Genomic DNA, 23027 nt, shown 5'->3' on the forward strand with positions numbered 1-23027 from the left:
GCGTGAGTAGTGCAGAAACGATGATGACGTAGCGTGTGTGAATGTCCAGCGCTCGTGTTTTTGAATGCTGGTGATTGGCCAGGGCTGCTTAATTGTGGTCAGTAATCAGTCATTCTCTGGAAGGGATTACGTGACCTAGATAAAGAAAGGGATAAAATACCGAAGTTAATTTAGTGTGGACGGTTTCGTATTACCAAAAGGTATCCTAAAGAGTACGACCATACACGTAGAGAGAAACGTTTAGACTTACCAGTACAGTCAGAGCCAGGCAGAGAAGAGTTAGCCATAAAGGCGTAGACAACTCTCCTAGGAAGATATCTTGACAGATACACACAATGTAGGCCTACAAGAGATGACAAAACATTTTAGAGGATCTTAACAAACACAAGAAAATAATTTTTAAATACTTTTTTTTTTTTAAAGACAATACTCAGTGGCGTTGCCATTATTCGGTGGGGGGGGGGGGGGGGCACGTGGGGGGCTTGACCTCTTTTTTTTTGGGGGGGGGGGCCTGCATTTAGAGTAATATTTAATGTAAAAAAAAATTCTTCTACACTACTCTAGTTTGACCGTAATAATTTTTAAAGTAAAAGATACATTTTTAGATGTTAGTCTAGTTTTAAAGTATCTTTTACAGTTCGCTTATTCATTTTTTAACGAACCATCACAGTTCACAAGTCTGTATAGTTATATTGACTATTCTAAGGTACATGTCGTTTCAGTCTAAACTAGGAAGACCTATTTATTAATAATAGGAGTCTGGTTCCCTCTAAGCCAGTAAATCAGACTACATGTACACAAATACACACATCCAAATTACCACGGCTAGCGCACCACCAGTGTGTTCAGTTTGTGTACAAACGAGGTCACTGACCTCAGCGATCCTTTTGGACGGAATTATTTAGCGGCGTACATCTCTGGTGACCTCTTCCACTTCTCATTCCATCTCCCCCCCCCCTCCCTCCCTTTTGTGGTATCTGTAATGGCTAGGAGACGGAACAATGTTTAATGGTATACTTGACCAAACGTGTCCTTTGTGTCACGTGGTCTGAATATCGACGTGATTAGGGGCCGAATCTTTCTTTTCTCTCTCTCTCTCTCTCTCTCTCTCTTTCTCTCTTTCTCTCTCTTTCTCTCTTTCTTTCCCTCTTTCTTTCTCTCTTTCTCTCTCTCTCTTTTTCTTTCTCTCTGTTTCTCTCTCTTTTTCTTTCTTTCTCTCTTTCTTTCTCTTTCTCTCTCCCTTTCTTTCTCTCTCTGTCTCTCTTTCTCTCTCCCTTTCTTTCTCTCTCTCTCTCTCTTTCTCTCTCTCTTTCTCTCTCTCTCCCTCTTTCTTTCTCTCTCTCTCTCTCTCTTTTTCTTTGTTTCTCTCTCACTCTTTCTCTCTCTCGCTTTTTCTTTCTCTCTTTCTTTTTCTCTTTCTCTCTCTCTCTCTCTCACACTATGAATATAAGGGCCTATAAAAACTGAGCGTGTTTTGTGCTTGAGGGCGCGTATAGTAAGGTTTATGGAGATGATTTATCTCTCTAGAAGGTGCATCTCAAGATGTGACCACAAAAAGAAAAAGGCATGTGTAAAGAGTGAACTAGACTGCGCATCGAGGAATGCAAAATGGACGACCCGAAAACTCGTGGTTGTAGATGAGGACATTCTATTAGAGGATGAAAAAAAAAATGCGATGTCATTGCTGTCTGTTTCATTGAATAATTAAAAAAAAACAAAAACATAAACGATTCAGGTCAAACCAGAAATGTGGGGACGCAGTGGCTTAAGCGCTTGGCTTCCGAGCCTGGTGTTCTGGGTTCGAATCTTATCGAAGACTTGGAATTTAAATTTAGGGATTATTTGGGCACCCAACTCTAATGGGTACCTGGCTTAGGTCGTTGTGCTGGCCACATGGCACCCTGCTCGTTAACCGTTGGCCGAAGAAACAGAATACCGAAATTTTATTACCCCTATAAATCCCAAAGTCTGAGAGGGGAACTTTAACCAGAAATGCGTTATCTTTATGCGCTTTCTGCATTCATGAGCAGTCGTTGCATTGGAAATTACAATTTCCAAAAAAGTGTTTTGTTAAGAGTTGGCGGGGAGTTTCCTATAAAAATATTATGTGTGAGAGCATTGTAATGCATGAAGGTATGAAGATTACAACTGACGTTCCTAATACGTGTTAGTGCTTACTTTTCAATAGAGGGTTTGGGCCTTTTGCTTGAGACTGTGAAAAGTCAAAAACGGGATTTCTATAATTAGAGGGTAGAAAATAGTGTTATAAGTGGGGGTAGAGTTGTAGTGCGGGTCGTTTTATTGATAGATTAAAAATTGTCCCACGCGATATACACATGTACCGTTGATTGTCAAAGGAGCTGTGCTGAACGCTCTTTGAGCTCTAGGCTTGTAAGCCTGCTTGAACAACCGTTCTGTCTGGAAGAGGTCCAAGTCAATGCCTATGTAAAGCATTGCTATTTTCGATGTATTTGGCACTCCGGCGCATGGACTAGGATGCATGGCCGAAGGCCGAGTACACCGGGAACCTCCGCCATTTTCCTATGTTGTACGAAGCTAACCGTGCAGGACTCGCCATTACTGCAACTGTCCCTTGAGGAACGGCGCATGGTTTATCGACAGAGACGTGGAAGTTCTCTTTCAACTCCGCACCGTGCAATGGGAAAGCTTTCGCATTCCCTTGGACACTCCCACGGGAGTTTTGATTTGCTAATCATTTAGCCTAATTACTTCCTCAAATGATCGTTTCCACCCGGGTACACATGTACCAACTGGTTCAACCGTAACGTAGCACGGGTATCAGGTACCGTTGTGCGCTTTTAGAATTCAAGGACAACCGTTCCAATGGAAGATACAATGGCCAAAAATTGTGTTGGGGGGGGGGGGCGTTTTATTTGAAAATATTGTGTGTTGTGGCCGTTTTAATGCAGGCAGATGAGAGGGCTACAAATGATGGGCCTAAGAAAGCCGCACTCATAGTATTTAGTAAGAAGTTGAAAAAATACATGGACATTTCGGCATCTTCTTATGTAGAAATGAGCTGGACAGTGGTCGACAAATTGAATGGTGCAACTTTGGTATGCATATATATCTTGTCTACACTGAATTATTGCAAGAAATAAATAAAATGAGAAATAATGAATAAATATTGGTTTCAGTGAGGATGAATGGAAGGATAAATTACATTTAAAAACACACTTATTTTGTGTAACTTGTTTTAATCTTGGAAAGTGGGGGTGTCAGAAACAGCTTTTGAATACCTGTAACAGATTCTGTGCGTATTCTAGTCTGATAACCTTTACTATAGTTCACCTTTGCCTATCCCTTAGTCTGATGAACTCTTGGGGCACCACACATGATCTGTTGATCATTTTTATCCATTCCTCTCTGTCATTTGCCTTGGATAGAATCTCTTTTAATGACAGGCCTGTCCATTCTTTGTTGTTGTCTTCCCATCGCTTTTCATTTTTTCTTTTTCCTGGTACTGTTCCATGAAGGAAGGTTTTTTAGAAGCCCTGGGGACCTTGTGACATGGTCGAAGGGTTTTAGTTTACGTGGTTAGGTATAGTTCATTGACCACTAAACAAAAGTCTGTGACAGTAGTTCTATTTATAGTGCGTCATGTCTCAACAATGCGCTTGATTATCTATATCAAGCAAATCCTGAATTCTTTCCCTTGCCAAGCTTTGTCGTTTCGTTTTGGGTCTTGTTTTGTTGCACTCTACAGGCCACATGTGCCTAATAAGCTGTCTTCAATGACCAGTGATCGACCGGCCCCCTCTGGTCAATCTGTCGAGACCTTTTGGCCTGCGTGATCAGTTCCCTGCTTCATTAATTCTAATCGAATATTGATCAGCGGCCATTTTGCTGGGGAAGGCGACCGAGAGGAGGGTGGGTGAGGGGGGGGGCCAAAAACAGGTAGCGCGTGATAAGTGCGCGTCAGTGAACTCTCTTCAAGTGGGAGGTAAGTTTAGTTATTTGCCAGTGTTTACAAACCAGAGCGCTCCTGTAAATGGGTGAGTGAAATGCTTTCACTTTATAATGTACTTTAGCACTATTATTAATGATATAGAAGTCGTACATAGTGCTGAGGCTGCAACGCCTTGTTCTCAAGATGGAGGTTAGGTAGTTCAAATCCCAGCGATCATTGAGATTTGCGTTTTAGGATCTTTTTAAACACACTCAGCTTCTCCTGGGGTCATTCCCAGTCACAAACTTGGGTTTCTCACGTCTGCTGGGGAAAAATAAACTTAAGGGACATTAGTTGCTTCCCCCACCAGGGCTTTAGATAATTGGATGCCGTAGGCAAAGTGAATTTGCTGGCCCCAAATGAAATAGAAAAATATTTGTAAAAAATAAGCAAGGAAAAAAAGTAAATTATATAATTTATTGAAAAATCAGTTTTCAATAATTAAAAAAATTCAATTATAATATAGAGCACAAATTACCCCATTTCTTTGAAAAAAAAAATTGTTTTGAGTCTTTTGCGAGACCCGTACAGATCGGAGGCCCAGGGCGGCTGCTTAAGGCAGGCCTGTTCCCAGCCACCACAATCTAATCTACTTTTAAAAATATTTCATCAATTTCCGTCTCAACTTTGAATCAATTTGCTAGTAAGGTTCTGTTCAAAGTCATTATTGCTGATATTATTGGTATTACTTTTACAGTAATTTGAACATTAAGATAATGGCGTCCGACTTGTCCCCTCCAGTTGTGTAAATAATAGTTCTACCCCCCACGCAGAGTCAGCGGCCTATGTCAGATAGTCAATGAAAACACACCAAAATAATTAATAATGAGGAGTTGGGACTCCACACTCTGTCTCTTCCTTCTTGTCTCCACTCTCTTTTTCTCTCTCTCTCTCTTTTTCTCTTTGTCTATCTATTTCTCTCTTTTCCTCTCTTTCTTTCTCAATTTCTCTATTTCTCTCACTTTCTCTCGTTCTCTCTTCCTTACTATCTTTTTCTTTCTCTCTCCTTCTTTCTCTCTTTCTCTCTCCTTCTTTCTCTCTCCTTCTTACTCTCTCTCTCCTTCTCTTTCTCTCTCTTTCACTCTCTCCTTCTCTTTCTCTCTCTCTTTCACTCTCTCCTTCTCTTTCTCTCTCTTTCACTCTCCTTCTCTTTCTCCTCTCTTTCACTCTCTCCTTCTCTTTCTCTCTCTCTTTCACTCTCATTCTCTTTCTCTCTCTTTCACTCTCTCCTTCTCTTTCTCTCTCTTTCACTCTCTCATTCTCTTTGTCTCTCTTTTACTCTCTCCTTCTCTTTGTCTCTCTTTCACTCTCTCATTCTCTTTGTCTCTCTTTCACTCTCTCCTTCTCTTTGTCTCTCTTTCACTCTCTCCTTCTCTTTCTCTCTCTTTCACTCTCTCATTCTCTTTGTCTCTCTTTCACTCTCTCCTTCTCTTTCTCTCTCTTTCACTCTCTCCTTCTCTTTCTCTCTCTCTTTCACTCTCATTCTCTTTCTCTCTCTTTCACTCTCTCCTTCTCTTTCTCTCTCTTTCACTCTCTCCTTCTCTTTGTCTCTCTTTCACTCTCTCCTTCTCTTTGTCTCTCTCGTTCACTCTCTCATTCTCTTTCTCTCTTTCACTCTCTCCTTCTCTTTCTCTCTCTCTTTCATTTCTCCTTCCTAATTCTTCAGGTAATGAATTCGCTGGCCAGGTAAATAAAAATGTGTTTTCATTCACAACAAAATGGCCGCCTAGTAACGACGCGTAATGTCAGAGTCCCTAGCGACAAGCATTCAGTCACTAAAATATCGTTTAAAAAAAAATCAAACCAAATTCATCTAAAATATGTTACTAGTTGGGGACAAAAAAAAACAGTAACAACAACAGTAAAAAAAGAAAAAAAAAAATCCGGTAAAAAAAAAAAAAACAATTTCCGGTGCTATCGAAGATAACCCACTTCTAGGGAAAACCGGAGGATAAAAAAATAACTGTAGCGGGCGGTGTCGTCTTTTGTTACGACACCCAGAAAATTTTGATCGTTTCCAAGAGTGTCTATTGAATACTGAACGGACGCTATTGGGAAAATTTCACCCGCTGCATTCTTGCCATTGTTGGGAGATTTATATTTCTTTGTGAAGCTTTTTGATGGCACATTCTGGCTACATTTCCATGTTTTCTCTAGTCAGGTTGTATTGTTGACTTCCCAGAATGCCAAAGCGGAGTTGGCCATTGGCTCCACAATGGACGGTCTTGAATGGAAGTTATCGTCTTAATTGATGTAGATCTCTGTGTGTGTGTGTGCGTGTGTGTGTGCGCGTGTGTGTATGTGGCATTGTGCTTTTCGAACGATCTATTTTTTTTGTACTTTGTAACTTCTTATGTGACTAATGAGCCCTATCTTTTTGTTGCCTACCGCCTAAATTTGGAGGTTGCCCTGGGTGGTTGTGAAGGTACCTGTCTAGGGCAGTGGTTCTCAAAGTGTTATCCGCGGACCTACAACTTAGACAATATTCGATAGAAAAAACTTTCGTACTCTAATATCTCTCTACTAACTTTCTTAAACTCCAGTCTCCAATTTTAACTCTCAATCTCCAGTCTACAACTTTAACTCCCAATCTCCAGTCTCCAACTTTAACTCTCTCAATCTCCAGTGTCCAACTTTAACTCTCTCAATCTCCAGTCTCCAACTTTAACTCTCTCAATCTTCAGTCTCCAACTTTAACTCTCTCAATCTCCAGTCTCCAACTTTAGCTCTCTCAATCTCCAGTCTCCAACTTTAACTCTTTCAATCTCCAGTCTCCAACTTTAACTCTCTCAATCTCCAGTCTCCAACTTTAACTCTCTCAATCTCCAGTCTCCAACTTTAGCTCTCTCAATCTCCAGTCTCCAACTTTAACTCTCAATCTCCAGTCTTCAACTTTAACTCTCAATCTCCAGTCTTCAACTTTAACTCTCAATCTCCAGTCTTCAACTTTAACTCTCAATCTCCAGTCTCCAACTTTAACTCTCAATCTCCAGTCTTCAACTTTAACTCTCAATCTCCAGTCTTCAACTTTAACTCTCAATCTCCAGTCTCCAACTTTAGCTCTCTCAATCCCCAGTCTCTAACTTTAACTCTCAATCTCCAGTCTCCAACTTTAACTCTCTCAATATCCAGTCTCCAACTTTATAACTCTCTCAATCTCCAGTCTCCAACTTTAACTCTCAATCTCCAATCTCTAAATTTAAATCTCTCAATCTACAGTCTCCAACTTTAACTCTCAATCTATAGTCTCTAACTTTAACTCTCTCAATCTCCAGTCTCTAGCTTTAACTCTCTCAATCTCCAGTCTCTAACTTTAACTCTCAATCTTCAGTCTCCAACTTTATAACTCTCTCAATCTCCAGTCTCGAACTCTGACCAACTTGCTCAGTCTCCCTTCACCTACTAACATCAAATCTCACACGCCTCATATATCACTACACACATGGAACTGTTGACCAGGTTCTCACTATGTCGTGTGACCCATGGTCAACCCGTTACATTTCGAGGCAGCCTACTACTAAACGTAATCCTACCATGAATATAAAACAAGCAAATTATTTTTTTTTAAAATCCATTTTGAAATATCAAAGCTTATCTAAAGGAAAGAAAACCGCACTTACACTTATATCTCCAATAAATGTAGAAGTTATTTCCATTATTCGATATCAAATAAATTAATTAATTATCAATAGTTAATTGGTTAATTATTACTTGATTCATTTTGTTTAGTTACGAAAATTGTTAATCTGATTTCTTTATTTATCTGATTATGGGTGTGGGAGAAAATATGTGTTTAATTATCTAAGGGTACGAATACCTACATATTTAGCCGTATCGTGATACTGAAGGATTAATTTCCCGTGATAGTATCAAACAAAATAATTAATTACCAGTAGTTAGTTCACTGCTTGGTTAATTTGTTGTTTTTTATTGATTCATGTCTTGTCTCTCCTAGTGAATAATTATGCAAAGTTACATTACTTCATATTTCATGAATTTGAAAATTTATAAATTTGAAAAATAATTTGTGCAAACATTTTACTGGAGAGACAAAGCTACTAATATAAGCTTTGTAAAAACAAAAGTTAGTGCCACTTTAATACGTATGCACGGTAAAAAAAATAAGCATTTGGAACCAGCAGACGATTTTTCAGCCCTTTCCTACTTCTGGTGCTGCTCCACGATCTAGGAGACTTCCGTTATTGTTGATTCCACTTGGGCGTATCCCTTGATTTTTTTTCTTTCAACTGTTGCTATGACTCTTGAAGTGTTTCCGGGGGTCGAGCCTCTATAAAGGAAACAAAATTCATTGTAGTTCCTTTAACAGTGTCCACGGAAACATTTTCTGATGATGTGGCAGGTCTGAAGCAGTACTGTCTTCTTCCAGGTGACGAGAATCTTCTTAGGGAGCTTTAACTCTTTCTTTCCGTAATTATTTACCACATTCTGGTGGAATCAACGTTGGTATCGTCTGTTAGAAGAGAAAGAGTTAAGGCCTCCAATGTGTTTGCGAGGCAGTTGTCCCAGACAACAGAGTTTATTGTTATTTTACATAACTTCCAGTCACTTCTCTTAGCTTAGGTTTTCAAATTGTGTTATTTATTCATTTTCAGTTTTTCTAATGAGATAGTGGTAAGCGATGTTGACGACTATTGCAGATTTTTTTTTTTGTCAGTAAAGAGTCGATATGGTCGATAAAAATCCATCCTCTTATCAGTTAAAAAAAGTCTATACCAGTAGAGTAGATAGCTGGTTGACTCAAGAACCTCCAGTGGTGGGTATTTGTAGTAATGGGGCGCGTACTTTTTTCAAACCAGATTATGTGTATTGTATTATTACTATTATCTCCGTATAAATAATTCTCCACGTCGCCCAACCATGCGGGACACCACGCGCACACGCCGACTCTCTAAACCGTCTCCCGCCTGCACCCGAGCCTTCCTCGCCCTCCAGGCATGCGCACACAGTGGTTGGCCCAAACCCATCCCATTTGGACAACTGTGTCTTTCAGGAAGTGTTCACCCGTCACTAAATAGCGGCGTATGCTACGCCGCGGATCGACTAGTTATTATTATTATTATCAGAATGATCAAATCAGGCACCATTGTGGACTCCTTGCGGCAGACTGTCTCTGAAATTGGCGGGACACACATTTGAGACCCAGAGAATGGCGAAGGGACAACTTAAATTGCCGCGGACATCGCCTTTGTCCACGTAAGCTGTGGCTAAAAATATAGATCGCAACTGGGTTTGCACGGACCTGTGAATTATTGCCTTAATATATAATTGGCTGCTACAAATAAATCTCACACCGTATGTTGTTATTCTATCAACAGGCTTTACGTGATTTCTGAATGTGTTTTGCATTTGATGTCAATATTCTTTCATAAGTTACTTCGTCTAAACTCGTCTATGAAATTTTTCCCGTTTTTTTCTTTCCGGACAGGTAATTTATCACTTTTTAAAGAATCCTGAAACCTGTCCTGATTGTCAACAAATGGGAAATAGTCTTCCGGAATTTTATTTTATGTCCCTCCGTAGCAGAAATGGAGAAACAAATAGCAATATGATTTTCCTTTATTTTGTCTTTATCAGGGGAGATAAGAAAAGTAGTCTTTATTCTTAAAACTTTTGAAAAAATAATAATTGTTTATTATGAAGTTTATTCCATTGTTGTTGTTTTGTTTTATTTTGTTTTTTTTTTTATAAAGAAAAACAATTATACTTTTGCTGATGAAAATATTTCTTCCGAAATCCTAGAATAATTTTAATGTTACTCATTCTGATGTACATCTTTGATCAGTTCAAAAAGTTATTGAAATTTAGTAATAAATAATAAGAATGCACACCTATTTTGATTTCGTTGGTATTTCTCTTAGCATATTTTTTGAATTCTAAAGAAAAAACAAAGAAACATATTCTCGCTTTGTTGGGGTTTGCCGAGTGGCCTATATAGCACATTGAGCTGATGAAGGAAAATTAATAGCCATTGTTGATGTCATTGATCAAAACAGGGCTCTAGTTGATGGCCCCTGCTCCGTTGTTGGTCGCAAAGATATGAACTTTAAAGCTCTGCACCTAACACCCTACACAATTAAAATTAACCATTCAGCTAGAACAGGTACTGTAAAGAAGGCTTGGGAAGCTGCTGAGGTTAACAAAAAATGGGAACAGTCAACTTGGGCTAAGAAACTGGCTACAGCAAAGAGGAGAACTGAACTGACAGATTTTGAAAGGTTTAAGTTGATGAACGCTAAACAAGCTCGCAACCGTCTTGCTAACGTTGAGTTTGGAAAGTTGAGGAAACAAGCACGCAAGGCACCAGCCAAACCCAAGAAATTGAAAAAGAAGGCACCAGCTAAAGCAGCAGCTAAAGCAGCAGCTAAAGGAAAGAAATTAATACACTTGTGTTACAATAAATTAAGTACAATAAAAAAAAAAAAAAGAATTATAAAGAAAAAACAAAGAAACATTCGCAAAAATAAATTTGGGTCTTCGACCTTGTAATGGACATGAAAAACTGATTTTTTTTTTTTTGACCACTCGCAAATACTTATATCTGCGACTACAAGATAACAGAGCCTGTATACACAAGCCTCCCCCACAGTTTCAGAATGACCGAGTACTGACAACACACCATCCATATAAAAACGTCTGTGTGTGTGTATGTGTCCCACAACTGTTGGACTTTACTAGTAAATAAAGACATTGACTTCGGAGATCATGCATTTCGTGTGAGATGTAAGCCCCATGTGGGCTGTATGCGGACTTTCATGCGTCTAGGGCAGGGAGAAGCAAATGAAAGCAAGAACTAGGAACAATTTCTGAACCAAGTTTTTACATTTCTTGTTGTGATACCATAAAATTCGTTTGTTGTTGTTTTTGCAATGCATCTTTTGGAAAAAAAAACAAAAACATACAAAAAAAAAATTAAATTAAGTAGAAAAAAAAAATAATAAGTACTAAACTTCGATTTCTGTCAAAAAAAAATTGACTGTAAACGTGGTCAAGTCATCCTCCTTACCCACCAAAACTATTCTCCCTAATGTTGTTCCGGTCAGATGAAAAAGTCATCCAGGGGTGTACCCTGACTCGCTTTCCCCACGTCACTTTCGCTTCTGTTGATACATAAAACTGAGGGATAAGATAGGCGGCGTGTCATGGGAGATAAGATAGGCGGCATGTTATGGGAGATAAGATAGGCGGCATGTCATGGGAGATAAGATAGGCGGCATGTTATGGGAGATAAGATAGGCGGCATGTTATGGGAGATAAGATAGGCGGCATGTCATGGGAGATAAGATAGGCGGCATGTTATGGGAGATAAGATAGGCGGCATGTCATGGGAGATAAGATAGGCGGCATGTTATGGGAGATAAGATAGGCGGCATGTTATGGGAGATAAGATAGGCGGCATGTTATGGGAGATAAGATAGGCGGCATGTTATGGGAGATAAGATAGGCGGCATGTTATGGGAGATAAGATAGGCGGCATGTCATGGGAGATAAGATAGGCGGCATGTTATGGGAGATAAGATAGGCGGCATGTCATGGGAGATAAGATAGGCGGCATGTTATGGGAGATAAGATAGGCGGCATGTTATGGGAGATAAGATAGGCGGCATGTTATGGGAGATAAGATAGGCGGCATGTTATGGGAGATAAGATAGGCGGCATGTTATGGGAGATAAGATAGGCGGCATGTTATGGGAGATAAGATAGGCGGCATGTTATGGGAGATAAGATAGGCGGCATGTTATGGGAGATAAGATAGGCGGCATGTCATGGGAGATAAGATAGGCGGCATGTTATGGGAGATAAGATAGGCGGCATGTCATGGGAGATAAGATAGGCGGCATGTTATGGGAGATAAGATAGGCGGCATGTCATGGGAGATAAGATAGGCGGCATGTTATGGGAGATAAGATAGGCGGCATGTCATGGGAGATAAGATAGGCGGCATGTCATGGGAGATAAGATAGGCGGCATATCATGGGAGTTAAGATAGGCGGCATGTCATGGGGGACGTATCATGAGGGCTAATATACGCGGCGGCTTATCATGAGGGACGAGGCGTATCCTCTGAGTTTTTGTATTTTCACAAATGATTTACCCCGTTGTGTTGTTAAAGAGTTGCGTCAGTGTTTGGTACCCTCGGGTCATTATCCATTAACTTCATCTACACTGGTCATCATCGGCCTCATGAGACTTACAGCAGACACTAACAGGCCGAAAGCATAAAAACCAAAGGACTTAATGGGCTAAGCGCATTTAGCGTATTTACGTTAGCGAAACTTCATTTAGTATTTTAGTGTTAGCGTATCTGCAATTAGCTTATCCACTTTTAGTTTGCAATTAGCTTATCCACTTTTAGTTTGCAATTAGTTTATCCACCATTAGTGTATCTTCATTTAGCTTAGCCACTATTAGTGTATCTGCAATTAGCTTATCTTATTTTAGTGTATTTGCAATTAAATTATCCACTTTCAGTGTATCTGCAATTAGCATATCCTGTTTTATTAAATTTGCAATTAGTTTATCCACTTTTAGTGTTTTTGCGTGGAGGTCACTTACATGCTTTGAGTTCATGTGCGTGGAGGTCATTTGCGCTGTTGATATAAGTACTCACTAGAGTGGAAAGACGCTCTGAAGGTTTCTTTGTTTCTAGCCATTCGCCGCCCCTTAGTGGACATTTGGAAGTGTGACATAATGGGGAAATAACTTTTTTTTTAGTACTTTTAATTATGGGAGTGATTTCCCTTACGAAGCTTATAATAAGGGCATGTAGACCCTGTTTAGTTGCTATTTGCTCCTGAGTTACCAGCTTGACCACTGGACATGTGTTGTAAATTGTATTTTTTTTTCTGTTAGTGGCCGTGTGTCTTGGGGTCCTCTTACAAGCAACCTCATTTCATTTGTAACAGAAATTATCTACGTTCAAGATTTTTGTTTCAAGATGTATAAAATTATTTTTTTAGTTTTGATCAGACCAAAGTGACATTCAAACGGTATGGTACAACTATAAGTGACTAGCGATGAAATACATTTCGTTAGGTTGGAGATTTAAGTCTGTCCTGGCTAATACTGATTCAAGTCATGGTTAATGGCAGCAGTTCGTTAAAACAGAAAGTTGTTTACAGACGGGCTAGGAGTTAACGAAGCGTTATTAGGAAGACGGTCCCAAAGAGTTTTAGCTCAAGACTTCACGAGCCCGACACGTTCGCAGCATATTTAACGGACAGTTGTTTTTTTTTCTATGACGTCATTACGGGGAAATAAATCTGATCAGCTCGAGCTTTTATTGATTCGTCATACAGGCGCCCCTCTAGCCCCCCTTTCCCCTTTAACCCTGAATTTCTCCTACGATGACTAGCTTTCTACACTTTTAAAATGTTCTTTCCTTTCTTTTCTTCTTTCGTGATGCGCGCTTTATGTTTTTAAAACTTAGAGCTTGGGATAAATACATCTAGATCTAGGTATTTACATGTTCTTTTGGAAATAGAATGGAGTGATATCAGCGTTGGTAGCTGATACTAGCCTCCCCCCCCCCCTCGCAGTCACACCTCTTTAGTGTCATATTACATCATATGTACATTGTAAGACATAAGTTCACTTTACAACCTAGGTTCACTTTACAACCTATGTTCACTTTACAACCTAGGTTCACTTTACAACCTATATTCATTTTACAACCGATATTCATTTTACAACCTATATTCATTTTACAACCTAGGTTCACTTTACAACCTATGTTCACTTTACTACCTATGTTCACTTTACAACCTATGTTCACTTTACAACCTATGTTCACTTTACAGCCTACGTACACTTTACAGCCTACGTTCACTTTACAACCTACGGTCTCTTCACAACCTACGTTCACTTTACAACCTACGTTCACTTTACAGCCTACGTTCATTTTACAACCTACGTTCACTTTACAACCTATGTTCACTTTACAACCTATGTTCACTTTACAACCTACGTTCACTTTACAACCTACGTTCACTTTACAACCTATGTTCACTTTACAACCTATGTCCACTTTACAACCTATGTTCGGAATCGAAGACATTGCTATTTTTATTATTATCAGTAATACATTATTAACACCTGTTCATTAATATTTGTTCAAAAGTTGCAAAATTACTTAACTTTTAGCACGGGTCTTATAGAGAGCTACGGCACAAGTCTCTTTTTTCTCTGTTTTTCAAAGAATAACTTTAAACACTGTCTATTCCTATGAATAGAATTTGATAAAATTTTCTTTTTGGAGAAATTATCTTACATTGTGGGAGGGATGACCTAACATTTCAAATCACATTATGATAAAAGAACTTCTCAGCAGTGGTTCGTCTCATGGTGATAAGGACATTCATTATTTTTTAAGGATTGCAGACGTGTGGCTGTGTGTGTGATTGTATGTGTGTATGTCATATTCTGTCTTGGAATGTCTTAATTTAACCAAGATTGTCTGCGTGTTTCCAGAAAGAGGAGTTCTCGGCTGAGACAAAACAGAAAGTCTTAAACTTCTTATCTGCCCCTTATTATCCCGTGCACAAAGAGTTCTCTGCCCTTGGCAGTTGTTATTTGTGTGGCTGTTGAGCTGTGCAGAAGATGTCTGACGTCATCTTGTCCAGGAATTTGCCTGCTTTCTTTCATTTCCTAGCTAGTTCCTTCTTACTTTCTATTTGGTATCATTCCCCTTTTTTATTTAGCTCTCCCTTCCTCCCTCCCTCTCTCTCTCTTTCTCTCTCTTTCTCTCTCTCTCTCTAGTTATTTTGTTTTATCGCATTATCTCTCTCCCTTTTTTTCTTAATCTTGCTTTCTATCACTACTCCCCCCCCCTCCCGTTCTCTTTCGTTCTCTTTACTCTCTCTCTCTCATTCTCTCTCTCCCTTTTCTCTCTTGCAATCTTTTTGTCTTACTATCTCTCTTTCTCCCCCTCCCAACTCTCCGTGGCTCTATTAACCACTCTGCTTCTCTCTCTCTCTCTCTCTTTCTCTCTCTTTCTCTCTCTTTCTCTCTCTCTCTCTCTCGCTCTCTCTCTCGCTCTCTCTCAGTTACAAACTTTCTAGTCGTGTTTGTACTCTCCAGTACATTCTCTTATCTCTCTCAGTATCTCTCTATCATACTACCTCTCTACAGGGCCGGTCCTACAGGTTGCGGGGCCCTATGCGAAACGGATTGCGCGGGGCCTAATTTGGGTTGTGATAGGAATAATAAGTGAAAATTAAGATTTTGTGTTACAAAATAAATTCGTCTTTGCATTTTATTTATACTTTTTAAAGTATAAAATCACTGTCAAATTAACTTTACGAACCATCTACAATAGAAGGTAGTTAACCAACTTAAAGCCGATAAACATTCAGATCTGCCTTTTAGATTCACTACGACTAGCAAAATATCGTGTTTTTTTTTTTCTAAGAGGTCGAGACTTAGATTTATATTTGTATCAGTGACTATAAAACTAAATTAAATATTTGAACTTCTTGTTTTGGTTAATACATTTTTATTAAATGAAAGCTGACAATGCCGTTTTTTTTTCTTATCATGAGTAGGATTGGCGTTTTCCATATTGAAAGACACCAAGAAATGACAGTTTTGTCTGATTAAGGAGATTTGCATCAGTTTTCAGAAGATTTTAATAATTTCATGTCTTTTCTAATATTTTATAATTTCAACAGTATAAGTTAAGAGGTTTAATTTAATAATTTACACCTAGAATTCGCACCGCGCGGGGCCTATGAAAGTGCGGGGCTCACTGCGGCCGCATAGGTTGCAGTGGCCTAAGACCCGGCCCTGTCTCTCTATCTTACTACCTCTGTTTCTTATTCCACTCCATTTAGCGATTTGCATAGGATGTAAAAACTGGGTACCCACTATCAGTAAAGTGAAGACAGTCCTTGTGTTGGTCACGTAACATCCTCGTAGACACTCGAACTACAAAACGTAACTTCCTGCTCCTTAAAATTTAATGCCTAAAAGAAGTTTTTAGTTTAGATGTTTAGATTATTATTGGACCAATATTTTGAAAAATCCACTATATATATGATATGTAAATATGTGATAGTAAGTGTATGTGTTTTGTGTGGCTGGTAGTGCAGTGTGTGTGCCTGTGTATGAAATGACCAGTGGACCTTGAGTGTACATGGTTGAGTGAACAGCAGTGTGTCAGGACTGTGTGTAAAAGGAGGTCAGTTTAGAGAACAAGTGGCTGGAGTAAAGAGCATAAATAGAGACTAATAAAATCATTGTGTTTATTGAAGCTCATGTTGGTCTATTACAATATATATATATATATATATATATATATATATATATATATATATATATATATATATATATATATATATATATATATATATATATATGGATGGATGGATTAGATGGATAGACAGACAGACAGACAGATAGATACATAGATAGATAGATATCCTATTGCATTATGAATGTTTTAAATTATTAAAAAAATAAAAATTATTACATTTTTTTAATTTACAGGAAACAATCTACGTGATACAAATTTGATTCAAAGATAAGTCTGGAGATAGCATGATACAACTTTAATCCAAAGATAAGTCTGGAGATAGCATGATACAACTTTAATCCAAAGATAAGTCTGGAGATGGCATGATACAACTTTAATTCAAAAAGAATTCATCACTAAACATTTGAATCCAGAAGAAGTCGACACATTTAGATTATTCCAAAAGTTGAAACAGATCAGTGCACGTTGTTGGGAATAGCGGAAATTCTTCATAGTCGTAAATCTACGCCTGAGAAAGGACAGCGCCTACAAGAATATCATTTTTTGGTTGTGCGTGTTTGTGTGTTTAAAGTGCCAAAACATTTTTAATGAACACCATAAATTATATTTTAGAAAAAAATAAATTGGATTAGAATGATTACTCCTGTGCATTGAATTTGATTCGCTTAATAACTTTCTATTTAAGTATACATTTATTTTTTCATCTCTGAATTGTATTCACTTTTAAGTGAACTAGGAATACCGCGTTCTCCTGGCACTACGTCTGGACATTTTGGGGCCTGGTCACTCATCTCCATTCCATCTTCTCTGATTTTTACTTTTGAAGGTCCATCCATAAATTGATGCTGTTGGTCCATCGATTCCTCAGCCTTCCTCTCTACAAATAAATCCTGTAATCGTTATTATAAGTCATTTCTATGAGTTTTAACTCCACATTTGGTTGTTCTTTCAAAAAAACTGGTCATCAACATGAAGTTTGCGTGCAAGAAGCAAATAGACTTGGAAACCAAATCTCCTGTAGCCGCGACAGCAATAAGACAGCATAATGCCATTATGGACAAGGAGCTCTAGTGACATTTATGAACTTGATTCCTGGAGAGTTATTGCCCTCTAAAAGTCAATTGGTTTTGTGCTTCGAAGAAAGTTGTGTGTTTTTTTCTCCCTCTTTGGGCCTGACTTTGACAACAGGAAGTAGACTGTCGTTGCCATGGGAAACGGATCGAGCTTTGAACAAATCAAAACTATTTATTTGGATATAAATGGAAAAGAAGAAAAGGTAAGCTAATTATATTTACCCTAGGTTCATTTTATTGTCTTACAATTTTTTTTTTAATAACAAACGTTCCTTCAAAAAAAAGAAGATGATTACTTCCTACACGTACTCATGTGTTAATCTATACATGCAGGTTAATTAGAGAATCTAACTCTGCTAAGTCATGGTGTTTTTTTTTCTGGCTGATTCATGTTCATGACTAGTATGCAAAAATAGCATATTTAACCCCTTCGCTGCTACCCACTCAGCATAGCGGATAAGACAGATCTTATATTAATATTCCTTATGTTTGTTTGTTTTTAAAAATGTTTTACATGTTTCGGATGTTCCTTCAGAGTTAATAAGATAATTTAATTCCTAGTCCAAACTTCTCGCAGGACGACTTGGGAATGGTGATGGGATGGGTTTGAACCCGGGGCCATAGAAAAGTCCGAACGACAGTCCAACCCGCATACCGCACGACCGGGCAGCCAAGAGCTCTCCTTGCTTCACCCACTTCAAAGATGGCTGCTTGTAGATATGGCGACGTGTCGATGAAGCTAAACTTTGGGTGACCTTTCCGTCAGCTGTTTCATGGGACATCCGGTATCATATATCGTCTTTAATCTGCTGAATTATGGGAACTAGGCGTTCAATGATTGTTTACCATCCTGGACTACATTTATGTTAATTTATGATAATAATATCAATCCTTGCGTTTAGAAATGCCGGAACTTGAAAATTTTTATGGCTGGTACTGACCACTGGCTATAAAGGCGTTAAACAAGAGAACGAATTACTAAAATGGGGGATGTTTCTTATGAAGTGACCCTTTAATGGTGTCTAGTCGCTGTTGATGCCTCTGAGACATGCCAGCAAGGCACACTGTGTACTAGTGTGCTTCATACTATTAACTTTATGCCCGTTTCCGTCATGGAGACTCTCAAAACGAGGCTGCTGCTTTGCCTGATTGTTGTAGAGCACGAGAAGATTGAATTAGTTGATGCTGAATGATTTTATTTCACCAAAAGGGGCGGGACTATTGTGACGTCTTTGTCATGTGATCAGTTTTGTCATGTGATTTTTTTTTATCGTTTGATCTGTTTCGTCATGTGATCTGTTTCGTCATTTGATCTGTTTTGTCATCTGATCTGTTGCGTCATTTGATCTGTTGCGTCATTTGATCTGTTGCGTCATTTGATCTGTTTTGTCATCTGATCTGCTGCGTCATGTGATCTTTTTCGTCATGTGGTATTCTTTGTATTGTTATGTGTGTTTGCAATTTTACTCTATTCTACGGACATTGTATTTTAAATACCATTGCATTCACTTTTAAATCTCACCAGCAACACACAAAAAAAAATTATATATTAAAGCCAAACATTTCAACAGAATGTAAAGTACATCTTCGTTATATATTACCGTGGATTTTATATCCCCAGAAAGAAAAAAAGATTTTTCGGCATATATAATTACTTACATTCCAGTTATCGACATTGTTATCTTATTTCCCCCGTTGATACGTGAAAATTCCAACGATTGTAATGGCTGCCTGGTCGTGCGGTTTGCGCGCTGGACTGTCGTTTGGATTTATCGATGGTCGAGGGTTCAAATCCTGCCCGCTCCCATCCCCCGTCGTCCTGCGGGAGGTTTGGACTAGGAAGTAAACTATCTTCAACTCTGAAGGAACATCCGAAACATGTAAGACATTTTACAAACAAACATTTTTTTTTAAAAAGCAGATATAAAAAAAAAAAAAGAAAATAGTCCGACTTATATTATTATTTTTATTTGAACACAATTTTAAAAAAGGTTTTTATTTATCAAGATCTAGCTGTAAATACCCAGCTTATGAAACAGTGTTTCTATAATTGCATTATTTAACAGCTCCTTAAGTTGAATAGTTATTTGGTGACATTTGGCAAGAAAAAGTTTTCCTAATCTTCCTGTCAGTTGTCGTAGTTCCCAAAATTTCCTTTCAAAAAGTCTTAATTCCCTAAATCTTCCAGTAAGTAGTCATAGATTCTCAAACCTTCCGTCAGAAATTGCAGTTCCCCAAATCTTCCTTTCCAAAATTGTATTTGCCTAAATCTTTCTTTCCAAAATTGTATTTGTTTAAATCTTTCTTTCCAAAATTGTATTTGCCTAAATCTTTCTTCCCGAAACTGTATTTGCCTAAATCTTTCTTTCCGAAATTGTATTTGCCTAAATCTTTCTTTCCGAAATTGTAGTTTGCCAAATCTTCCTTTCCGAAATAGCAGTTCCCAAACTATTATCTAAGTAGTGGTAGTTCCCTAAATTCTTTTCAGAAGTTGTAGTTGATCAGATTATCGTGTCAGAAGTATTCAGCATTCTGGTATCTAGAGACACTCTCGTCTGCTAATTCTCATTGTCCCATCATTGTCTCTTCTAGCCATCTTGTCTTCTTGTTCACTCTCTCTGTCACTTGGGTCTCCAAAAAAAATAATTTAAAAAGACAACTGAGTTTATCTTTGATCCAGACCTGGTTCTTCCCCCTGACGGAAGTCGCTTACAGTATTTAGTTTGCGTCATTAGCAACCGTGACAGCTGGTGAGAGTCTCCGGTGTATTAAGTTGGGCCAAGCCGAAGCCCGGATGAAAATGAATGTGGCGGGAAAATAACCCTGAGGGCTTTCGGGCTCAGATGTTCTGTGACAGTATTGAGACTTGTTTCTACTCTACTCACTTTGGTACCTTCACTCAACACGGAATGCGTTTTATTATTATTACTATTATTATTATTATTATTATTATCCTGTTTTTATTGCTTTGCTTTGTGGTTTAACTCTTAAAATTCTGTTAGACAAGATGTCTTTTTATCATCAAAATAAAAATACTTAGGAAACCAAAAAAAAAAAAAACAAGGATTAAGACATAATTTCTTATTTCGATTGCTGAGACAATATCATACAAGCTCTCTTTTTTTCCCTAGTGCTATTGAGAGTAAAATGTCTCTAATTAGCTAATACAACTAGATTAGTACATCAATACGTGTAGGATATAAGGGTGATTTCTTTTTGAAATAACGTCAATAATAAGATAAGATACTATAAGATAAGATATGATATTATATGATATGATATGATATCTTTTTATCTTATCTTATATGATACAGACGTTACTTCAAAAAAAAAAAAAGAAGATGATTGCGTCCAACGCGTCATGCATTTAGTCATGCATATTAACCAATGACCTAAATTCTGCCAAGTCACTGGTTTTCCTGACTAGCTCAGGCTACCCATTCAATGCTCTAATAGCGCTAGGGAAGAAAAGAGCATTTGTACAAATTTGTCCTAGCATATGGAACGAGGAATGTGCCTTTAGCTTTGTGTCTGAGTATTAAATGATATATTGTTACGATTCTCTCTCCTAGTTCGGCCTACTGTAAACACTGCTAAATACAACACAACACATCAACACATCAAGAAATTGACAACAAGGCTCCAAATAATCTGGTACTTTAATAAAGGTCAACTAAAACAGCCAATACGACACAATTTGCAACACAATCAACTACTACAACGTTGGACCGTATATCACTGTACTAAACTCATCAACTCTACTGTCTCTTCCCGGACTCGTACGTTTCACCCGGTCTCCGGTCTTGAACTGCCACTTTTTTACACACTGTGTCTCTGGTCTGCGCAGGCATGTGATCAGATGGCCATACCACTCGTCATATTTGCATGCAAAGTTCATACCAGTACTGCCCTTTGTCTATCGACAGCCCCTGACCTGTGTGATTGGCCTGAGTCGTGTGTGTCAGTAGGCCGCAACACACATTAACCCTTTTGCGCCGCCAATAGGGTTATAACAATATGAAAACATGAGATTAAGATAAAGATAAGGTTAGATTACATTAGATAAGACTTAATAATTTACAAAAGTTTGAAGATGATATAAATCTAACATTAAACTGTACGATAAATGATAATTTGCTGAGAAAAACATTTTTTGTCTAACTTTTTTTTGGGTTTGGAGTAGAGGGGCGGGGGTGCGAAAGGGGAGTTTGGCTGTTTCATTGCCTTTTCTTTAGCTCAGCTCGTGCCATAAAAACACACAATAAAACAGCGAAGTGCCTAGATCTAGATTTTAGAATACATGAATAAAGGTAAATAAAAACATGTCACATTTTCACTAACATTTTGAAGGAAAAAAAACTTAAAAAAAAAACTTAAAACAAAATGTGTAAGCCACTTCAAGTCAATCGCCAGTACATGTTTTACATAAGTCCACGGACACGTGATTACAATAAATGAATTTAATGGACCTCAACCTCATTAACCAATCGTAAACAAACAACATTAGGCCACGTGATTCTCTATCTCTTCTATACAAATTACGATCTAATTTTAATACACAGTAGCTATTCTCTATCTCTTCTATACAAATTACGATCTAATTTTAATACACAGTGGCTATTCTCTATCTCTTCTATACAAATTACGATCTAATTTTAATACACAGTGGCTATCACGTGACAGTTTTTTTCGTTGTTTTATCAATATTATTATGTGACTAAATGTTGTTTGTTTACGATTGGTGAATGCGGTCCATTCATAATTTAAAAAAAATATTTTCAAGGGGGGGGGGTAGTGTCTCGGCTACAAATCTGCACTTGTATGGTGCTAAAGTGTAAGGGACATTTGTTCGTGACAGCTTCTTTCTAAAGCCATTCTGACGGCAAGAACTTGTGATGGAACGTTTAAATACTTTAAGCCCCACACATTTTCTCCCACACATCTAAAAAAGACACACAACTAAAAACACACTTACTCTAGACATTTAGCCACACATTTACACCACACACCTAACTCAATTAATTTTTCCACACATCTAGCCCACACATCTAACACACGATTATCCCACACATCTATTTCAGACATTTCTTCCACGCACCTAACCAATATTCATACCCCATACAGATCCTATAAAACTGTTGGCATTCCCTTGCTAAATATTACAGTGTATAACACCTTTCACTGCCTCATCTCAGTCTTGTCGTGTGGGTTGCGCTCTGGAATGTCGTTCTGTGGTCTCCAAAGTCTGGGTTTGAGCCCTTCACGTTGCCTAACCCCATCCTTCAGCTGGAGATTTTGGGCTAATTTGTAAGAATGTAATGGAACATCCGAAGCAAGTAAACATTTGTGTACTATTATTATTATAACTTTTATATAGCGCTACTTTCATGCTTATAGCATGCTCAGAGCGCTTTTGGTTCAATCTCATTTGTGGACCAGTGGGGGGGGGGGGAGGGGGTATCTAGGAGTTAGTTTTCCGTGCTGCCTTTAGGCGCTCAGTAAACACAACTCTGCCCGAGTCGGGTGTCGAACCTCGAGCCCCCTTCTAGGTAGCCAAGCCAAGCCAAGTGCACTCTAGACCACGCTTCCCACAGACTATTAACCAAGATATACTTACATTTAGTGATTCCCAACCTTAGTTGATCTTATAATCACCCTAATTAACCTAAACAATAAGTCAAAGTAATGGCACAGATCCTCGCGGGCGCCATTC

At 38.4% G+C, this 23027-nt stretch overlaps 1 protein-coding gene and 1 pseudogene across 11 annotated transcripts in view; both read left to right on the forward strand.

Annotated features, from left to right (window-relative positions):
- Positions 1-23027, forward strand: part of LOC106073592 (high affinity cGMP-specific 3',5'-cyclic phosphodiesterase 9A-like) — a 149872-nt gene that overhangs the window by 5708 nt on the left and 121137 nt on the right. For 10 of the 11 annotated variants that reach the window (XM_056009794.1, XM_056009795.1, XM_056009797.1 and 7 more), the window contains exon 2: positions 16475-17517. In XM_056009794.1, the coding sequence (XP_055865769.1) occupies positions 17449-17517 (69 nt within the window). In that variant the 5' untranslated portion in view covers positions 16475-17448. Of the gene's footprint in view, positions 1-3957; positions 4017-16474; positions 17518-23027 lie in introns of those variants that run through there. The other variant, XM_056009791.1, reaches the window with a different exon arrangement.
- On the forward strand, positions 4013-10490 carry LOC106052695 (60S ribosomal protein L14-like; annotated as a pseudogene).

The sequence above is a fragment of the Biomphalaria glabrata genome, chromosome 14 (assembly GCF_947242115.1).
Source record: "Biomphalaria glabrata chromosome 14, xgBioGlab47.1, whole genome shotgun sequence".
Taxonomy (NCBI): domain Eukaryota; kingdom Metazoa; phylum Mollusca; class Gastropoda; family Planorbidae; genus Biomphalaria; species Biomphalaria glabrata.